At 40.8% G+C, this 20,272-nt stretch overlaps 1 protein-coding gene across 6 annotated transcripts in view; it reads left to right on the forward strand.

Annotated features, from left to right (window-relative positions):
- Positions 1-20,272, forward strand: part of VGLL4 (vestigial like family member 4) — a 141,731-nt gene that overhangs the window by 5,853 nt on the left and 115,606 nt on the right. For 4 of the 6 annotated variants that reach the window (XM_001492807.5, XM_070237261.1, XM_070237260.1 and 1 more), the window contains one exon: positions 8,280-8,356. In XM_001492807.5, coding sequence (XP_001492857.1) covers positions 8,293-8,356 — 64 coding nt within the window. In that variant the 5' untranslated portion in view covers positions 8,280-8,292. Of the gene's footprint in view, positions 1-8,279; positions 8,375-20,272 lie in introns of all 6 variants that reach the window. The other 2 variants (XM_070237258.1, XM_070237259.1) reach the window with 1 other exon arrangement.

Genomic DNA, 20,272 nt, shown 5'->3' on the forward strand with positions numbered 1-20,272 from the left:
TTTAGTTATGGCGTGGTGGCGCTGTGTGCCAGCTCCTGTTGCCCAGGCCATCGAGATGACTAAATAGTGCATCCCTACCCCCCACCCTGCCCCGACTCCCCCTGAGCTGAGGAGATCCATAGAGTCAGTCCTGGGGCCTTTTTAGCATCAGAAAACCTAAAGGCCTTGAGTTGAGCATTCACTCGGGGGCTTCCATCCAGAGTGGTACCCTGATTCAGCCCAAGCTGACTGGGGCCTCAGCCTCTCTGCTGAGGTGATGGGAGGTGGAGACTGGCAGTAGGCAGAGCCGCGTTGATGGCAGGCACCTGAGGTTATCTTGTTTCTGATACCAAGTGTGCCCAACTGTGGAAGCTAAGAGCTTGATGGCTGCCCAACCTACAGACCTGCCTCCTCAGGTGTCACGAGAAGGGTGCTAACCCTTATGGGAAGGATGCTTCCCTACATCTTACCGACTTCCTTCAGATCTTAGGACGATGGGAGGACGGCCAGCAGAGTCGGCTCTCCTTCTGGGGCTTATGCTTGAGGTTGGCAATACTTGAAAGAAGCCTAACTAGGGATTTCACACATATTTATTTTTAATTCTCTGGAAATAAGCATAGAGCATATAGGTATATTTTTCAAATTTCAGACATTGGGCCTTCAAATGGATTTTCAGGAATGATTACATGTAGAGGTAAGGAATTGGATGTAAGTAGAAGCTGGTCAAGTCCTTCTGCCATTGTACCTGGTGGGGTGCCTCATATCATGGCAGTGTGGATCAATTACTCCTTCCCTGAGAAATGCCTAGACGAGGAAAGCTGGACCAGCAGAAGATCCATCTGTTTGTGCACTTTCTGTGGTAGTATGACTGTTGAGAGAGTATTTTGAATAAGGGCTGAAGTCCTTAGGGCTTCTGTTTAATTCCTGTGTACCTGGGCCCTGGGACCCTCTGTCTCTGCAGTCTGCTCCCAGTGTTGGCTGCCCCGCTCTCAGCACCAGCTGACTTGGTGTGCACATCTTCTTACCCGCCTTGGTTACTATTTGTGTGATTCCATCTCTGTCTCTGCAAGGAAAGTAAAATATGGCATGGTTTTCATGTTTGCAAGAGGAGAGGGCTTGTTTCCCTTTGCTTACTTTAGAAACTATCAGGTTGTTGCCTGAGGTGTATCTCAAAGTGTAGGAGAAAGAGGACAGACTAGAAGTCTTGCTTTGTTTGCCGATGGAAGATTTTTTTTTTTGTTCTGATAACTTAAGCTAAATAACTGTGCTTTTCTCCAAAAAGACTTTATGAAAATCAGCTTAAGAATAGTAAAAGTAGGGGCCGGCCCGGTGGCACAGCGGTTACGTTTGTACGTTCCACTTCAACTGCCTGGGGTTCGCCGGTTCGGATCCCAGGTGCGGACATGGCACTGCTTGCCAAGCCGTTCTGTGGCAGGCATCCCACATATAAAGTAGAGGAAGATGGGCACGGATGTTAGCTCAGGGCCAGTCTTCCTCAGGGAAAAGAGTAGGATTGGCAGCAGTTAGCTCAGGGCTAATCTTCCTCAAAAAAAAAAAAAAAAAGGAATAGTAAAAATAGCCTTGGATGGTGAGTCAGGAGAGTTGGATTCTAGTCTTAGCTTCTTACATTCACTTATATTCTTGGCACCTTGGTTTTTCATGTTTAGAATACTAATCCTGTTTGGTCAACTCACAGTGAGAATCCAGTGAAGCGATTTATGTGAACATGTTTTGAAAAAGTTTATGCTGTGTAGCCATGAGATGGTGGTAGAATGATAACATATTTCTCACTGAGTTTACAAGGTATTTTTGGTTACATTGTATCGTTTAATCCACATGCCAAGCTGTGACCGTATGAAGTAGGCAGTGTTATTACCATTTTCTTTAAATGAGGAAAGTTGGGCCTGGAGAAGTTAAGTGACTGGTCCCCACGATTACCGTTAGGCATTTAGAACAAAGCCTAGAACATCATAGGCTTTCAATGAGTGAAAGTAGTAAAGTAGGGCTCAAACTTAGGTTTTCTGAGGCTGAAGTCGTGGCTCTACTGATTCAACAGATGGTAAAGTATGAGAAGAAAAAAGGATTACACAAATGAGAGATATTTTTAGCAAGAAAAACAGGGAGGGACGGTCTGAGTATTTGGATGTTAGCAGGAAGAATGTGTGTTGCAAGAAGTTAGTGGACACATCAGTTGGACACACTGTGGGGAAGAAACAGCTAGGAAGACATTAATTCTTGTGTGCTTGATGTGCCTGAAGCTATGCTTGCATGTAGCCACCGCATTCTGTGACCATTTGGTCTTATTTTCATTTCACTTATCCATCTCACTGAGATGGACAGCTAGCCAAATGGACCACAGTGTGATCCACATTTGGTGTAAATTGCTCCAGGGCAGCGAGTTTCCTTTTTCTTTTCTGTAACATCTATATATAGTGTTTAATAGAAATAGTAGATACCCAAAGAAATTCTCTAAATTCTTCATGGTCAAAGGGGCCATACACCCCATGCCGCAGTGTGATAGTTCGTATTGTAGGCTTGTCCTGTGGTTGTACTTTATTAGCTGAGGCTGAGTTGGATTAGCCCAGGCAGTGGTCCTGAAGGGGAGAAAGAGTGATGGAATAGGGCCAGCAAGAATTATGTTACCGAATAGTGTGCATCTGGACGTTGGGGATGCCATCAGGTATCCCAGGATAGTGGTGGCTTCCTGTTCCTGGCTTTTGGCCAAGTAGCAGTGTGGCAGGAGCATCAGGAAGTTTGAACATGCTTCCCGCCCCCCCCACCCCATCCACCTCTAGCCAAGATAGTCACTGCTTGTTCACATTCTTTCCTCATTATGCTGTACTTAGCCACTGTTACTGGAGAGCCATGCAGTGAGGCAAGCCTGGTGCTGTGGCTCTCACCTTGGAAATCTCCTTGCAACACTTCAATAACATGTCTTGAAATTCCATTCCCTTGCCTGAAAAAGTGTAATCTAATACACCCCATAATTTTATTCCCAGGATAGTTGCTCTTGTCTTTTTTTTTTCCCCCCAATTTTTTTTTGCTGGGAAATATTCACCCTGAGCTAACATCTATTGCCAGTCTTCCTCTGTTCCCTGTGCCCCCCACCCCAAAGCCCCAGTACATAATTGTATATTCTAGTTATAAGTCCTTCGAGTTCTTTTATGTGAGCTGCTGCCACAGCATGGCTACTGACAGAGGAGTGGTATAGGTCCGTGCCCGGGAACCAAACCTGGGCCACTAAAGTGGAGTGTGCCCATCTTTAGCCAGTAGGCCATCCGGGCTGGCTCTCTTGTCTTCTCGTTGATTAAAAAGGTACAGTTCTTTGTGGAAGACCAAAATAATGGCTTTCAAATTTATAGCTGAGCACTGTTGTTAGCACTGAATGCCCCTAAATTTTAGTAGCAATAAAACTGATACCTATTATTTCCTAATTCTCAACCTTAAGCGATTTGAAAAGCTTGTTATTGGGGACAAGGGAGTCTGAGGAAAGCAATGTGGCCTGACAGAGAAAATACTGACCTTTGCTTGAAAACAAAACAAAATATATATTCTTTTCATGATGAGTAATGTTCATGTTTGACAACCACACACAAAAAAAGGTGAATGGATGGACCAGAAATGGGCTGCAATACAGTAGAACACCCTTGCAAATACACTTTAAGTCTTTTTCCAGAAGCACATTCCTCTCACTTTAATGACGTTATGATGTTCCAGGTGTCAGCATTTCAAGTGATTATATTTTTGGTTATTGCCATATTATAATGAAAAAACTATCGCAGAAATGAGAACATGTTATTGGGAGGTAGTTAAATTTATTTTCCGGATGCTGCATAATCTTTTGCCAAAGGTAGTAGATGGTTTATGGCTCATAAAGGATGTAAAATAAACCAGACATGTCACTCCCCTGCTTAAAACCATTCAGACCATTCAAGGGCTTATCATGAACTTTGATTAAAATCGCAGCTTTGTTGTACCCTACAGGGTGTGCATGTCTGGCCCCTGACCCCTTTACCTCCTCTGCCCTCCCCCTTGCTCCCTGCACTGTGGCCACATTGGTCCCCACATCCACAGGTCCAGCTTTGGTCTGTTCTTGGTGTTTTGCAAATGCTGTGTCCCCTCTTCCCACCCTCTTGTCAAGGCTGATTCCTCTCATCCTTTAGCTCTCAGCTTCCGTTCCTCTCCTCAGAGAAATCTTCCCAGATTACTCCTAAAGTAGTGGCCAGTGACCTGTCTTTTTTCAATAGATTTACTGTTCTCTGCAATTTATTTAATGTGTTTGCATATATTTTGACAATTATTTTAATGCATATAAAGCCTATTCATTTCTCGTAACACCCTATGAGGGAGGTAGTGTTAATATCCCCACTTTACACATGGGGAAACAGACACAGGTAGAGTCACTTTCCATGGTCACACAGATAGGACTTGGCTGGGCCCAGTTCAGACCCAGGTTGGTGTCCAGAGACCACTCTTTTAAATAGCCATTATGCTAATTTGCCTCTCAATGTAGTGTGACCTTCCATCAAATACTGTCACCATAGTTGGTTCCCCCACATTACTGATATGCTTTATTGGGTTTGTTGGGCTCTGGGTATTGTACAAGATGTAAAAGTCAGACGTCTTTTTTTCTTTTTTTACTGTTATCTTCCGCCTTTATTTGTTTAGGTCTTTTGTGGCTAGATAATGCTTAGTCCCTCATCCTTCACCTGTATTCCTGTGCCAGCCCTTGTCATCCTTGTCTCACACCTGGTTCTTGCAGAAGCCTCCTAGCTGATGTGCCCCCAATGACTCCTTACTGCATCCCCTCAAATCAAACCATCCTCCACAGAACTGCTAAACCAGACTATCAACATTGTATCACCAGCCTGCTCAGGGACTGATGGCGACCGCTGGTCGCCTGCTGTGTTGCTCGTAAACCTGTCTGCCTGGCCTTCAGCTCTTTCCTAAACCCACTCGCATTATGCTCACTCAAACTTAACTTCTACTGCTTCTTACGAGGATTCTCAGTTATGACCAGGCTGGGCTCAGTCTCCCTGTCCCGGGTTGTCACTCCTGCCTCTGCCTTTCCTCGGGCTGTTGATCCAGCATGACTCTAAAAGTAAAGATAAGACAGGGTGCTTGCACCCAGGAAATATTCAGAGAAACGGTGTGATCCAGGTGAGTAAGAGAGGTGCAGGAGGAAAGTGACAGCCTGGGAGAGAGACACTGGGGAAGGAAACCTTTGAAGTGATTTTTTTGAAACGTGCTTGCATGAGTGTGCTCACATGCACGTGCACACACACACAAATATACACACAAACCAAACAAAAAATAGATGCCCACAAAATAAACACTTCAGCTGACACTGCTCTCTCTTTTATCACAAAATACACATTTTAGTTTTAAATTATATTTTGTCTTTTTTTATGCTCTTTTAAATTTGTCTGTTGTTATCCTATTCTGTATACTTTAGGTTGACAAACAAGATGCTAACTCCTTGAAGGCAGGGATCCTATCTTCTGTTTTCCTTGCCCTCTCCCCAGTACTTCACTGAACTCGAAATAATTGTGTAATAAAAATTGGTTGGCTTCGTTAATAAGGTTGCAGCAACTGGCAGGTGCCTTGTAGGTGACCCTCCAAAACCTGATCTCTGATCTACCTGCTTTGAAAGTAACTTGCTCGGGAGTCTGGATTTCATAGTATCTGAAGAACTTAAATGTCTAGTCTGTGATGCTAGAGTTCTGCATCTACTTCTTTGTCATTTGATGCATTTATTCTTTGATATTTTGCTTCTATGCGTAACACTTTACTTTTGGGCATACTTCTCATAACTTAAGGTAGAATGTTAATATGTATCTGTTTGGGTTTAGAATTTTGAAAGTGTTGTCCTTCAACTTAAGAGGGAAATTAAGGAATTGCGAGTTTAAATACTGCATTATAGAGTAGAATGCTTATCAGCATTTATTTCATCAAAATAAAAGACTTTAGCCCAGTATCTTGCCTGAGTAGGAAACTGGCTTGGGTGAAGAGAATATAGCTGAGTTCTTGGGAGTTCAGCAAAACTGTCCCTCTCAGTCTGCTCCAGACTTTTCTTTGTTTTCCCCACCTCTGAGCAAGTTCACAAATCCTTACTCTCAGAAGATGATCTTTTCTCTCTTACAAAGGTTAGGACTGTGGGTATCATTAATTTTTCTCTTTTACACCTCTGATTTTACTTATCCACCCTTTTCTCTGATAAGGAAGACGTGTACTCTGTTGGTATATGACATCACTGCCCTCCCAGTCACTCAGCGTCTTCATTGACTCTCCTCTGACATCTTGAGACCTTCCAAGCTCTGTCAGTTCTGTCTCTGCAGTTTTCTCTTATCCCCACTGCTCCCATGATAATGCTTCTCATTGCCTTTTGCATGCCTCATAGCTGTATCTTTCAAATTGTCCACCCTGCCTTTGGTTTCCCATTCTGTAGAATGGCTCTACTACATTTTGCATGGCACTAACAGAATAATTTGCTAGAAAACATGGATGACCGAGTTATTTCTCTACCCGGAGATTTCAGTGGTTCCTTAATATGTACAAAATCAAGCCCAAATCCTGTTAAAGCTCTGAGTCCTTCACTGGTGGACTGAGTAAAGTGCCCAATCGAAATTTCCATCCTTGTCTTTTACTTGCTGTCTCCATTCTAGTCTTGTCTTCCAGCTGATTTGGACATCTTGTTCTTGAATGGATTCTGCTTTCTGTTCTTCTCTTCTTGAGTGCTTTCATATTCATTGGGAGGCTCAGCTCAAGTTCTGTTTTCTCCACCAAGCCTTTCAGAATTCATCTGTATTTCTATAGGACTTTGTTTCTAGCACTGTTGTGGCACTTAGCACTTTTAGTTAATCCATCATTTCCCTAAGTGACCCTTAAGAGGTCTTTCAGGTTAAAAGAATGGTCAGTGACGTTCGAGAGATTTTGAGTATGTAAGAGCTACCATCCCCCTGCCTTTGCCCCCTGCCGAAGGCGCAGCAGCATATTAAAAGCACAGGAAGGAAAATAAGCTGCTTAACTTGGTTCACTCCAGTGTTTCCCAAACTTATTTGCCCTGGAAAAGATGTTTTTTCTTACAAAATATAAACATCCAGTGCAAAACACTTTGGAAAAACACTGCCTTAAACTAGATGTCTTGTAGGTGTGTCCACTGTACAGCTTGAAAGCTCTTTGAAGGCAACTACTTGGCTTCGTTCGTTTATCCTGCCTTAGCACCTCATAGATAATTAATGTTTATTGAATGAAGCCACATTGAAAGATCAAGAACTGATAGTTTTTTGGAGGCCTGAAGTATGAATTTTATACGGAAAAGCTGGTCTGCTTTGTCTTGTAACTGGCACATACATAGTAGGTGTTCAGGAAATGTTGAAGAATGCTGAATGAATGCTGAGTGTCTTTAAAGGGGTGCAGTTAAGAAGATATTTTTCTCAGTTGTTGAACTAATAGAATGCATTTATTTTCCCAGTAATTATGTGTGCATGCATGTGTATGTGTGTGTTTAAATAATCCAGAAAAGGGAAACTGGGCAAAAGTAGTTTGGTTTTCCACCATCTTTAAATCTTTTGCAGTTTTTGCTTTTATAGGTATGTTGTAATTTAAGGAAACAATTAAAAATAAACATCACGGCTTCTTATAGAGCACTAGATAAATTGGTGATAGGTAGTGGTGATAGTAAGTACACTATAAAATGTGACATTTTAAGGTAAAGATTCCTATTGAATTTAAAATACCATTTAACTCACCAATGGAATTCGTGCACTTTTCATGAGTACATTCAATATTTTAAGCTACACGGTTCTGCATTCTCTCTCAGCTAAGGAGGCCAAAGAACAGAATGGTTCAATCTTGGTAGTTTTTGTTAAAACTAATAAACTAACAACAACCGCCACCACAACAAAAATCTCAGACTGGTAGTAATGCTCTGTTCATAGAGTGGCCTTTGTTCTGAAAATGATGTTTTACAGGGTATGTCTGTACAGGCATGTTATTATGCGTGCACATAAACATTTATAAGCACAAATAATGCAGGCATGAATATTCACAATATCCCTTCTTTTGGTTCTGACATGAGCTGCTTCCTGGAGTCAGCAAGCTTTAGCTAAGTAGACAGAGTGGAATTTAGCCCTTTTCTCTATCTGTTCCTGAACCAAGTCCATTGGATTTCTCTGCAAGGTGGGAATTTCGTCCTTAGAATTGTGGTTTGCATTTGGTGGAGGAATCATTCTAATTGCTAACTACCAGAATTCTAAAAGAGCCTTTCCAATTCTGTTTACATTTTTTTTTCTGTTTAGGCTCCAGCCAGGAATGGAGACGCCGCTGGATGTTTTGTCAAGGGCAGCTTCTTTGCTGCATGCTGATGATGAAAAACGTAAGTCAGGAGTCTGTTGTAAGTGCTTTTTTACCTATGCCCCCTGTCTCCTGCACTATAATAAAATCACATGTTTCTCCACGTGGTTGTGTGGCTGTATGCTGTTAATTTTGGTTGTTTTCTTCAGAGATAACAGCATCTTGGCATCTTCATTTTTATTTTCAAGTGCCAGAATATATGAGTCTTTTAAATGTTATCTTTGGATGCTAGGGTTGTGCCTTTAACTCCAGGAAGTCCATTCCTTCACAGCTTACTTTAGTGGGATCTGGAATGGAGTTACTCTTTACTGTCTCTGGAAGTTTAGATAAATATGTGTTGGTTGATGGACTAATTGACCTACAGAGAACTAGAGTTGGAAAAAAATCGTCCAGTATCATTTATGTTATTGGAAGTGTGCAGTATGTATCATAATGGGAAACAGTTGTGCAAATTCTGTTTGCACAGCTGAGAGCAAATATGGGGGGAAAAAACATTCACTAATGTGGTGGGGGAGGGGCAAGAGGAGAATGAACATTGACATTGGGAGATTTTTCCACAATGTGTGAAAGTGATTTTCCTGCTCATCCCCAGGTGTATTTGTTTTTAAATGTTCTTGTTCAAAGTTAAAATTGCTTGCCGAACAATATTTGCAAGAATGGCTGTTTTATGTGGGAACAAAGTTGTGTTCTTTTTCTAAGCACTAAAATACAGATAACAAAAATGTAGATAAGGTTGAGCTTCTACACATAAGTTCTTGAAGATGAGCTACTTTCCAGTTTAGTTCTTAATAAATTGGCAACTGGAAGTGCGTGTCCTTAAATGTAAGGTCTGCCTTTTTACTAGCTGTTAAGACTTTTATTTTTCTATGCCTCAGTTTCCTTATTAGTTACGTGAAATGACAATAACTACTTACAGAGTGTTTGTGAGGATCGCGTGGGCTGTTGTGTATCCAGTGCCTCCTTAGCTCTCAGCTCCTGGTGGGACTGCCTTGCCCGTTCTCTCTGGGCACTTGTGGGCCCTCTGATAGGATTTGCTCTGCTCTTCTCTGTTATCGGTGGGTCTGGGGTCTGCATCCTCCCACCCTCCTCCCCACTCACAGGGGATTATCTTTAGACTAGTGATTTGATGCGGTAAGCATTAAGGGTTCTTTTCAACCTGTTATATAATTTACATTTATTTAGCTTTTGATTGTTGGGAGGCTGTAGGTACCGGATGGTGAGGTGTGAGTACCCCTTCCCAAGGACAGGGAAGCTCAGGGATGCTGAGTGTCATTCCAGGACTTTGAGCTAAGGAGAGTCAGCTCAGGTTGCCAACTTTTATCTAAACAACAGAAAACCCCTTTATGTCTCTAAGATTGCAATAGATGTTACTGACTTGAATAGCTAGTTACAAACTTTGTTAAACATTAATATAGTTAATTTAGAAGTTTTTATAGGAGACAGAATTTTGAATTTCTCTGTTTTATAATGCCCATGTTTAGTTAGGATCAGTAAAACAAAACACTGTTGATACAAATGAAAGATAGAAGTAATGACCTCAGGGCAGCCCTTTGTGTGCTGAGTGCAGAGTCAGTTTCTTCTGTTTCTCTCAGGTTCGCTCCTGGAGCCCAGCTTCAGGATCTGTCTGTTCAGGTTGGAGGCCTGCATAGTTGTCAACTCAGTGAGCAATGACTGAACGCTTAGGTATAAGGGGCATGTGTAGATAGATGCACAGGGGCAGCCCCTGCCTTCCTGGAGCTTGTGAACTGACTTGTGTGTAGACTCTTTGCGGCTGCAGAATGCACAGAAGAGGAGATGGGTGTTCTTGATGACGTCGATGCTGGGCCTCCTGGTAGCCTACAGTTTGGGAGAGCTGTTTTTATGCAAACAGAATGATGCTACTAAAGGAGAGAGGAGTTCTTACTTTCCTCCTGTGTTGAACGCAGCTATTAGTGGTTTGCAGAGTAAGGATAGATCCGTGTTTAAGGCCAGAATGATCCACAGAGTAGACTTTATTCTCAAATATTCTTGTTTGGACTCTGGCGATTCCAGTCGGTTTAGGAATGGGCTGGCATAATTCTGGTCTGTCTCTGTAATGGGTCCAGTTTCTTGGGATCGTTTTTTACCTTTAAAGAAGAGGAAAAAAAGTCCAAAGATGTCTATAATCGTTATTATTAACATCTAGGCAACATTTTCGAGAAACTTTATTACTTGGTGCTCTGTGCACCACCCGCAAGTGTAGAGCTCAAAAACCAGGCATTTGTTGTATTTTCTAATGCCTAGTGATGTAAGTATGTGGAGACTCATGCAATTTATAGGCAAAGTTGAGCATTACATTCAAAGTCTTTCAGTAGATTTCTGAAGTCCTATTTGGGCTTGTTCAGCCTGATTCAGCTCTCTCTGCCCTAGATGAATTCTATTTTAGCTTTTGTTATAAATTGGTCTTACACTTAACATTCTCCTCAACAGTTCAAAAAAGTCTTGTGTATGTAATCTGATTTGGGTGTCTAATTACGGACAAAAAAATGTGCTACTACTTGAGATCAGTTTCCCAACTCATGTAGGTGACCTCAATGATTCTCTTTTCTTTTGCTCATGGAGGACCGAAAACTGAGGCATTTTTGAAGATGTTATTGTTTTAGCATCTTGAAGGGAACAGTACCGATTAGGACTTGAGTATATAATACCCGATAGTCTTAAGGCTTCATTATGTCTACTAGGAGGGAATAAAAGAAATATCTCAACAGCACACTGTAGAGCGAAAGTCAATAGTGAAATGGTGGTTTTGTACTAACACAATAGTCACTTATCTGGATGGCTCAGAAGGAATACATTTACTTAAAATAATCATCCCACTGCTCATGAGACATCGATTTAATCAGCGTCCAGGGTAATCCTGGAAGGTACTTAGTGAAAATACAACGTGACGTTGCCAGTTTTCCATGTGCTTGAGGAATCTCTCCTTTCAGTGATGATTAAGCTGGTGCTGGGAACACCCCAGCCTTTTTCCGGGTCTGTTTTTAGTAGTCAAAACTGAGCAACATTTGAGGACAGGACGCTTATATACACTGATGTTTAAAGTACACCTTCGTGCGTCTTTAACACGATACTTCATTTTATTGTGATGTTTACAAAATGTTTTATTTTTGGTAATTTTGTTCTTGGATCTTCTGATTATAAGACCTTCTTGTATCTGCTGACTTCCTCACTTAGATTAAAATAATTTTAAGAAACGTGTAACTTTGTTTTTGAGGATTTTGGTGGCAGTCTAATGAGTATGCGCATGATGGGAAAAAGCCAGCTAAGGCTGGCGTAAGTGATGTGGAAAGAGCCGTGAGGGAGGACGGCAGCTTGTGCAGACGTTGCTGCTGCCTCTGCACCTAGAAATTCACGAACTCCTTGTTTGGTGAAGGTCACTGAAAGTTGACTAATTGATGCAGTGTAAATTACCATAGTCCTTCCAAGTAAAGCATTTCTAGGAGTGCAAGCTTTTATTATTGTGGGGACTCATGCCCTAGATATGTGGAATGTTTTCATGTATATAGGTTGTGGTCTATTTTGCTGTAAAAAGGGAAAAAAAATCTATCCGATTGTAACGTAACGATCGAATGCCCTCACGTACTGTTTTCTCAGATTGATTTCTTTCCTCCAAGATCGTGCTCACCTTTAGCCAGCCTCCGCATCAATAAAGTAAACCAGCTGCTGTGCCCACAGGTTAGCGTGCTCCAGCCGGCACTTTGCTTCGACCGGATCAGCTGGTCCTGCTCCTGATTTTTTTTTCTCTCTTCTTTGGTCCCCTTTTATTTTCTTGCCTTTCCTCTCAGCATCTGATACAGTGGCTTTCAAACATTTTTGACCATGGCACAGAGTAAAAAAGTGTTTATATTGTGACCTTTGTACTCATATATTGACATAACTGATACGAAAGCTTCATGAGACAATACTTACCCTGACTCTGCACAGTGTAGCTTCATTTGCCTGTTATTTCCTTTTTTATTTTACTTTATCTAAATAAAAGTTAGGTCTTTTTTTTTTTTTAATTTTCAGAGTCAGTGCTCAAGAAAATGGTCACTCCCTTTTGGTTAAGCCTGTTTGGCTCCCTCTTGCTCCCTAAGGCATGTTCCCGGTTGTACCACGGCTCCGTCGAGACTGCCTGGAAGAGTCCGATTGAAGGACATCGATCTGCTCGTTTGTAGCCTAATTTGATGGCTTTGACCACTGCACTTGAGATTTTTATCCTCTCTATTCTAACACCCGAGAGGGATGCCGTGCATCCAAGGTGGGGGCTCACTGCGGCAGCGACTTCCGGAGAGGAGAGAGGAGTATTTGTAAGCGTCTAAAAACACCTTCCCAGCTGATTCTGACGTTGGGTCCCTTCCCCCAGATGAGAGTCATTGGTCTGATAATACTCCTTAGGGACTTCCGGATCTGCATCTTTAAGAAGGAGGGGCTGGATCCTTCTAGGTATGAGGCATTGTAATTCTCTGACTATCATATCCTTTAGTCGGATTCATCAGTTGTTTCTATTTTGTCCCATTTCCTTTATCGTTCTCTCCCTCCATGTCTCTCCCTACACACATACACATATATGCACATATATGCAGGTTATTTTTCCTGCAACATTTGAGAGTAAGTGGGACATATTATGCCTCTTTACTCCTAAATGCTTAAGTATATATTTCCTATGAATGAGAACATTCTCTTGCATAACCACAGTATGGTTATCTTTATTATAATGTTACTTAAATAGAAGCATGTAACTGGGCATAAAAGCTTTGTGCTTATAGTTCTTTTACAACTTCATAAGCGGACTATGACTTTGTAATTTAAATGTAGCCAATCAAAGTTAGCAGTGACACAATAGATGCAGATCTGCAACAGCTACGTCCAGTTCCAGCTGTGCGGCACCCACTGCCCTGTGCTGGGTGTGTCCTTTAGTGTCAGGGTGCCCGTGCTGGGTGTGTCCTCTGATGCAATTTCCTCACCACTTTTGTCTTTGCAAACTCTTGTAAAATATGTCTTGAACAGATTATGGTGCCCTAAGTTGGCTTTCTCTTAATGGAAATGCCTCAGTTTTAGATTAGCTTTCTTTCTGTCTTTTTCTCATTAGACTGGGGGAAAAAATGCAAACACTGTCATCAAAATCATGTGCCAAAGACTTGGTTACGTAGTAGGTGTCTGATTCAGAATATGCTTATGGCAGATTTTAAAAAAGATTCTCATTGAGATAACAACACAAGTGAAAATTCTTCACAGACTCCTGAGTATTTTAAGTTAAAGGATTACTGTATTATCTCATTTACTTCTCAAAAACAACCCTAATCAGTAGGTGCTATAATTAGTCCCATTTTGTAGATAAGGAGATGGAGCCTTTACAGAGCTTAGCTAATTTGCCTAAGGATGCTCAGCTGGTCGTGGGGTGTTGCGATTTGAACTCAAGCAGCTGACTCTGAAGTCTAAGCCCTTAATTTCTCTGCTGTATGCCTCCGAGACAGGGCATTGAAGACTTGACTGCTAATATATACCTGTGTGTGTGTGTGTGTGTGTGTGTATATATATATATAAATAAATTTAAAAAAACCCAAACCAAAACCACACACACACCAAAACTTCTGTGTACCCCACCTCCGCTAATAAGTCAGCAATGAGGTTTTCGTTTGGAGAAGGTTTCCCAGCCAGTGAAATAGCATTTCCAAAGTATTAAGTAGCTGTAATCAGCCAGTCATTTAGGGTGGGTGGTGGCACGTATTGAAGAACCACTGGGACTGCCTTCTCTCGTGTCTGGCTTGGACACGCTGCCACAGGACCTCTTTTTGTGTTGAGCTTTCTTTTCTAGTAAGTACCTCAGTTAACTTAAGGAGAGGATCTCGGCCCCAGGCACATAGGCTGCTTCACAAAGTAACAGGATCCCTCATTGCCAAAGTGTTCAAGTAGAGATGAGATCAGCACTGTTCAGAGGCTTTGTAGAAGGGAATTGACCTTGCGTGGGTGGCTGCACTTGGTGACCTGAGAGTCTATGAGTCTGTGTTAGACCCTGGGCCTGTTCAAGGCCAGAATCCTGTTCTGTACTGCTTTGTGTTCCAGGCAAGTACCATTTGATGCGTGTGGTAGGCATTTAATAAACAAATATTAGTAATAAAATAACTGCTGGAGTGAAAGGCTCATCTCTACTGCGTTAATTTATTAACAGTGGCAAAAATTACTCATTAAAATTATGATTATCACCACTACTAATGTACAGATTCAAAGGAGTACCATATTCTGCTTGATAAAACTTCATATTTGCCAAACATTTTCATTTGATTCTTATAACAAGGCTGAGAAGGAGGTGTCAGTAAAAATTAAGCTTGAAGAAGTTGGATGCCTAATTCGAGATTGAAGTGTAAAAAGAGAAAAAAAAAGAAGCTTGAGGTGCCCCCCACCCCCCCAGTGCCTGCATATGCAGTCACATGCTATGATCCTTGGACTGGTGGTTAACTGAGTGTCGGCTGTTTGCCCTGAGCTAACGTCTGCTGCCAATCTTCCTCCTTTTGTGCATGAGCTGCTGCCACAGCATGGTCACTGACAGACAAGTGGTATAGGTCGGTGCCTGGGAACTGAATCCAGGCTGCTGAACTGGAATGCACCAAGCTTAACCACTAGGCCACTGGGGTTGGCCCCCACGCCTCGTTTCAGTTTTCATAATAGGGACTCAATTTACTGCCCTTTCTAAAGGTCACTAATAGTATGTTTGTGCTTTCAGTTATTTCCCTTTTGTGAACAATGGCATTGAAAATATTATCTCCCGGTAGCCTATTTTACTTAAAAAAGCTTCATGAAACATAAGGCAGGGTAGTATTATGTGCTTATTTAAGGCACTCTCTAGGTGTGGTGAGCTGCTTTAATCAACATCTGCCTTCCAGGGAGAGCACCTGGCATTTAGTCCGAAGGGCTACCCTCCAGAGACAGCCACGACAAGTGTCTCTGCTATTTTTGTAGTTTTATATCAGATCAAATTAGCATAGTAAATGTTAGAAATGGATCTCCACTGGTGAAAATAATAGCTTGTTAATTAGCATAATGGATGTTGAAAATAGATTCTTCCACCAAATAGCTCTTTAGACACTTGAGGATGGTTTATTATGATTCCTTTAAAGGAATATTTCTCAATCTGTAGAAATCCCTGCTGTCCTTTAATACACATAAAAATGTTATGAACTATTTTAATGTCATTTGCAATTCAATTTACAATATCAGAGTCAAGAATCATTGGGTGAAGTACTTCCTTTTTTCCGTTTGATATGTATCTTTCTCAGTGGCGCCTTTGCCTCCCAGCGTGTTCCTCCCTGCCCGTTTCGCTTCCCTTCTCTGCATCTTGAGAATCACTGTCCTAATCAGTATCTTGTCTGAACATCGCCAGTGCAAGCAAACATTCTTGGCTGGCAGTGTCTTCTAAACGCATCATTCGAAGTCGCTGTCTTCACCAACCCTGGCTCATCAGTGCCTCCCTGTAATACAGTACATTCAGACCTAGGCAATGATTTTTCTGTGTGATCTGATTGAGTGTAGTGTACCTAGGACAACCACCAACTTTGTTCTAGTCCAAGAGTTCTTGGAGATGAAGAGACAGAAAGGGGTAAGGCAGACTGGTGACGAGTGCGTGAGGCAGCCAAGTGTTGGACTGTAGGGAGCAGTGGGAACCCTGGAGAACAGAGGCCTCCACTCCTTTTCAAGGGGCAGCTGCCACCCAGCTCTGACCACTGTTGTGTCAGACTTGGCTCAGGAGAGCTGATTGTGTGGGTCTCTTGCCAACTTCTGACCTCATGCTGGGAGCTCAAAATCAGCCGTGGTGGGGGTGTTGACACCATGGCAAGAGCTCCAGATCAGGGAGTGGGGGTATTGACACCACGGCAAGAGCTCCAGATCAGGGCTCTTTTGGTTTTCTTCCTGACAGAGCCAGTTGTTACCATTTACCAGCACGCTGCTGGCTCCTGCTGACTTCTTTTACCTGGGACTGTGGGGCTGGATTTGTCAAGTTTTCTGATTGTTCAGGACAAACCGAAAGCTGGATCTTTATGTAAGATTACTAGATTTTTAAAATTCCATGTAAGCCAAGCAATAGTTCCCTTGCCAAGATTGGACCTACACATGACTATCTAGTTAGTGTGTGCTTTCTGGTCTAGTCTCAATACTTCTATTTATACAACCTAAAATAACAGGTTTTTTTTTTTTTTTTTCCTAAAGTAACCTCACTTAGCTTCTCTCCCCTCCCCCATCATAGTTGTGAAATACTACAATTCTTTAAGAGGTGAGAAGGTGATATTTAACACTAAACCATCTTCTAGTGTCTATCATCTCAATGTGGACATTAGTTTGGATATGTGTATTTTTTCTTCGCATTCAGATTTTCTCTTGTTAAAAGACAAAAGCCACATCTTTCCTTCATCTTCTTTTGCTTTCTGATAAATTTATGTTACACACGTATGAAATACTTGTTGACTTGGCATTTGACGTAGATATAATTTGTAGAAGCAATACATTTGAGGTTTACACTTTTAGAGAAATTGAATCAAGTTTGAAAAATCAAACTGTTACATCCTTAGTGGCCTTAGATTCATTGTAACTGCCTTTTTATTGGGTCAAACTCTTGATTCCTTGTAAATGAAATGAACAAATCTTCATTTATTGGGAGAGTTACCATTTCTTTCTCTAGGATGGCCTTTCTCATCAAATTTTACAAATATATGTTTTTTCTCCCTCTGAAAAATATTGCTTAAATGTCGCTTCTTTCTTGGAACTTACCTTGTTTAACTGGACTGTAGTCACTTTTTAAAATGAACTTGGCAAGACAGGAATCTGTTTTGTTCATCAGTTAAGCAGTGGTTGAGAAGAATGATTTTTCAGTTCCCTAGCAAAGTGCTAGTTTAGGGTGCTTTGAATAATAAATTACAGTTTAAATTCCATAGGAATATTTCATTTACAAATTCAGGAGGACAAACTGGATTTTTGGAGTAAAATGGCAGCCTGAACATATACATCAGGCTCCCCTCTTACCAGAAGTCCTTAAAATGACAAAATATAGACATTTAAAAAAAATCGTAACACTGCTGGAAAACTAGAGAGGGGGTGTCTACCTTCAGTAGACCAAAAATTATGAAGAATTCCTGGAAAACTGAAAACATATGGGATTAGACTGACCAAAGGAAAACAAAAACAAAAATAAAAAATTATAGCTCAAAACACAGGTGCAAAAGGAAATGGGATTGAAAGCAGAGCTTACAGCGACTAACAGCTGCCAACAGGAAGGGGCCCTGGAGCAAAATTCAAGAAATTAAAGTCTTCCATTTATAACAACGACCTCATGGCAAAGAACTGAGAACTGTGCCCTCAAGAAAGTGAGCATCCTGTTTGGGAGGATTCCTCACGTGGGTTTAGGGACCTGAGGGAAGTGGAGTAGATTAAGGTCGCCATGGCCACTCCTGACAAAAAGCATGCCGGAGAAGGCAGTGTAAGCCTTCTTGTAGGCAATATCTACTAAAATCCTTCACCACAAGAGGAAGGACTTTCTTATTTTGACAGGTTTGTGTATTTGTCTCCCAGCCTGCCTTCCTGCTTGTTCCCCACTCATATACCCTGAAGCAAAGCCCATCACTGGACACCTCTTATACTCTTACGTAGAGCCTTCAGTTGACCCTCCCCAAGGAGAGACCTAATTCCAGACATGAGACGTGCGTTAGTTGCTCTTGTTGATTGACCTGGTCTTTTATTCTTAAGCATGATTGACTATCGAAGGATCATCAGACATTTGAGGAAAACAAATAGCAAGAAAGAAAAGACCCAGGGTAAGCAGACTTTAGGGAGTGTTGGAGAAGCTGAGAACATGTTAGTTGATATCTTCAAAGAGATTCGAGATAGGGAATATATTAAATAAAAGTAGCCTGCTGTAGAAAAAAAGATAATTTAGAACAACAAAGTTCATGGAAATTCAAAATTTGATTGTTAAACTTAGATTAAATAGATCAGCTTGAATCAAATGATATGATTAGAGACAAAATTAGTGATCTGGAAGGTAGGCAAAAAAATTTTTACAGAATATTACAAGGAAATTAGGAAGTAATAGAGATCAACTCCAGGATCTTAGACGTCTAGTAGCTAGAAGTTCTGGTGAAAGAAGAAGATGCATTTATTAGAAAAATAGGAAATAAATGAGTCAAGTGAACAACCCAAATAATAATAATAAAAATGTACCCAAGGTAGAAAAAATTGCTCTCTGCTTTATCTTTATAAATAAAAGATTTGATGAGTTTTACCAAATCTTCAAGAAACAAATTTCCCTATAAGACTATTCTCATTGTATAGAGCACTTTCTAATTCCTTATGTAAGGGTAATATAACCATGACACCAAAACTGGACAAGGAAAGCTTAAAGTATATGTATATATTATAAATAAGTTTCACTTATAGCATAGATATGAAAATCCTAAATTAAATACAAAAAAATTCAGTCTAGCAGTGTGTTCAGAGTAACATGTCACATGTTCATGTAAGTCCTTTGCATCATAGGAATGCAAGGATGGTTCAATAATAGGAACTCTTACAATATAATATTTATATTACTTTAGTAGATTAAAAGAAGCTAAATCCATATAATATTCATGACAGAAGTCCAAAGAGTATTTGATGAAATTCAGCATCTGTTCATCATAAAAACCGTTAGCATGATATGAATTAAAAGAAACTTTCTTAAACTAATAAAAGTTATCTGCTAGAAACCTGTGATGCATATGTTTAATAATGAAACAGTTTAAAAAGGAGTAAGACAATTTAAATAGCATTCAGCCTGAGATTCGAGCTAGTGAATTTTATTTTTTTCTTTTTTGGTGAGGAAGCTCAGCCCTGAGCTAACATCTGTTGCTAATCTTCCTCTATTTTGTATGTGGGGTGCCGCCACAGCATGGTGTGATGAGTGGTATGTACGTCGGTGCCTGGGAACCTGTGAGTTCCGGGCCACTGAATCGGAACATGTGAACTTAACTGCTGCACCACCGGGCTGGCCCCTAGCTAGTGAATTTTTTTTTTTTTTTGAGGAAGATTAGCCCTGAGCTAACATCTGCTGCCAATCTGCCTCCCTTTCTGAGGAAGACTGGCCCCGAGCCAACATCCGTACCCATCTTCCTCTCCTTTATATGTGGGATGCCTACCACACCTTGGCCCACCAAGTGGCGCCATGTCTGCACCCAGGATCCAAACTGGCGAACTCCTGGCTGCCGAAGCAGAACGTGCACACCCAACCGCTGTGCCACCAGGCTGGCCCCTGAATTTTTTAAAAGAGATATAAAAACTGAAAAGGGATAGGCAAAACTATAATTTTCGTCTATTTTAATAGTCTACCATAAAATCATAACAATAAATGGAGAAAAAAGCTACAAGAACTAATAAGAGAGTTAAGTAAAGTGGCTGGTTACAAGAATAGTGTAAAAAAAAATCAGTTTTATCCTTATTCACTTGCAACAACCAGTTAGGAATTATCTCTAAAAAAAATCTCATTCATGTATCAACCAAAGATATAAAATATTTAGGAAAATATCCAACAAGTAACATGGAAGACCTATATGAATATATTGTAAAACTATTGAATGATATAAAGATATGAATAAAAGGAAATACATATATTTCTGAGTAGGAAGATTCAGTCAAAGATTTCAGTTACATTCAGATTAATCTATAAATTCAATATAATCCTGATCAGAGTATCAAAAGTAGTTTTTAAATTGATAAACTGATTATGAAGTTTATTTCAAAATTTTTGAAAAATAAAGGATGAGGAGAGAAGAGACTTGATATATCTGACATTAAAATGCTCAGTGAATTCAATTTTATTACTATAAATGAAATAAAATGGGATACTATTGGTATAGGGATAACTAGAGCAGTATTTCTGTTTTTTTGATGGAGGTGTAATTGACATACAGCATTGTGT

Source organism: Equus caballus, chromosome 16 (genome assembly GCF_041296265.1).
Source record: "Equus caballus isolate H_3958 breed thoroughbred chromosome 16, TB-T2T, whole genome shotgun sequence".
NCBI classification, from domain to species: domain Eukaryota; kingdom Metazoa; phylum Chordata; class Mammalia; order Perissodactyla; family Equidae; genus Equus; species Equus caballus.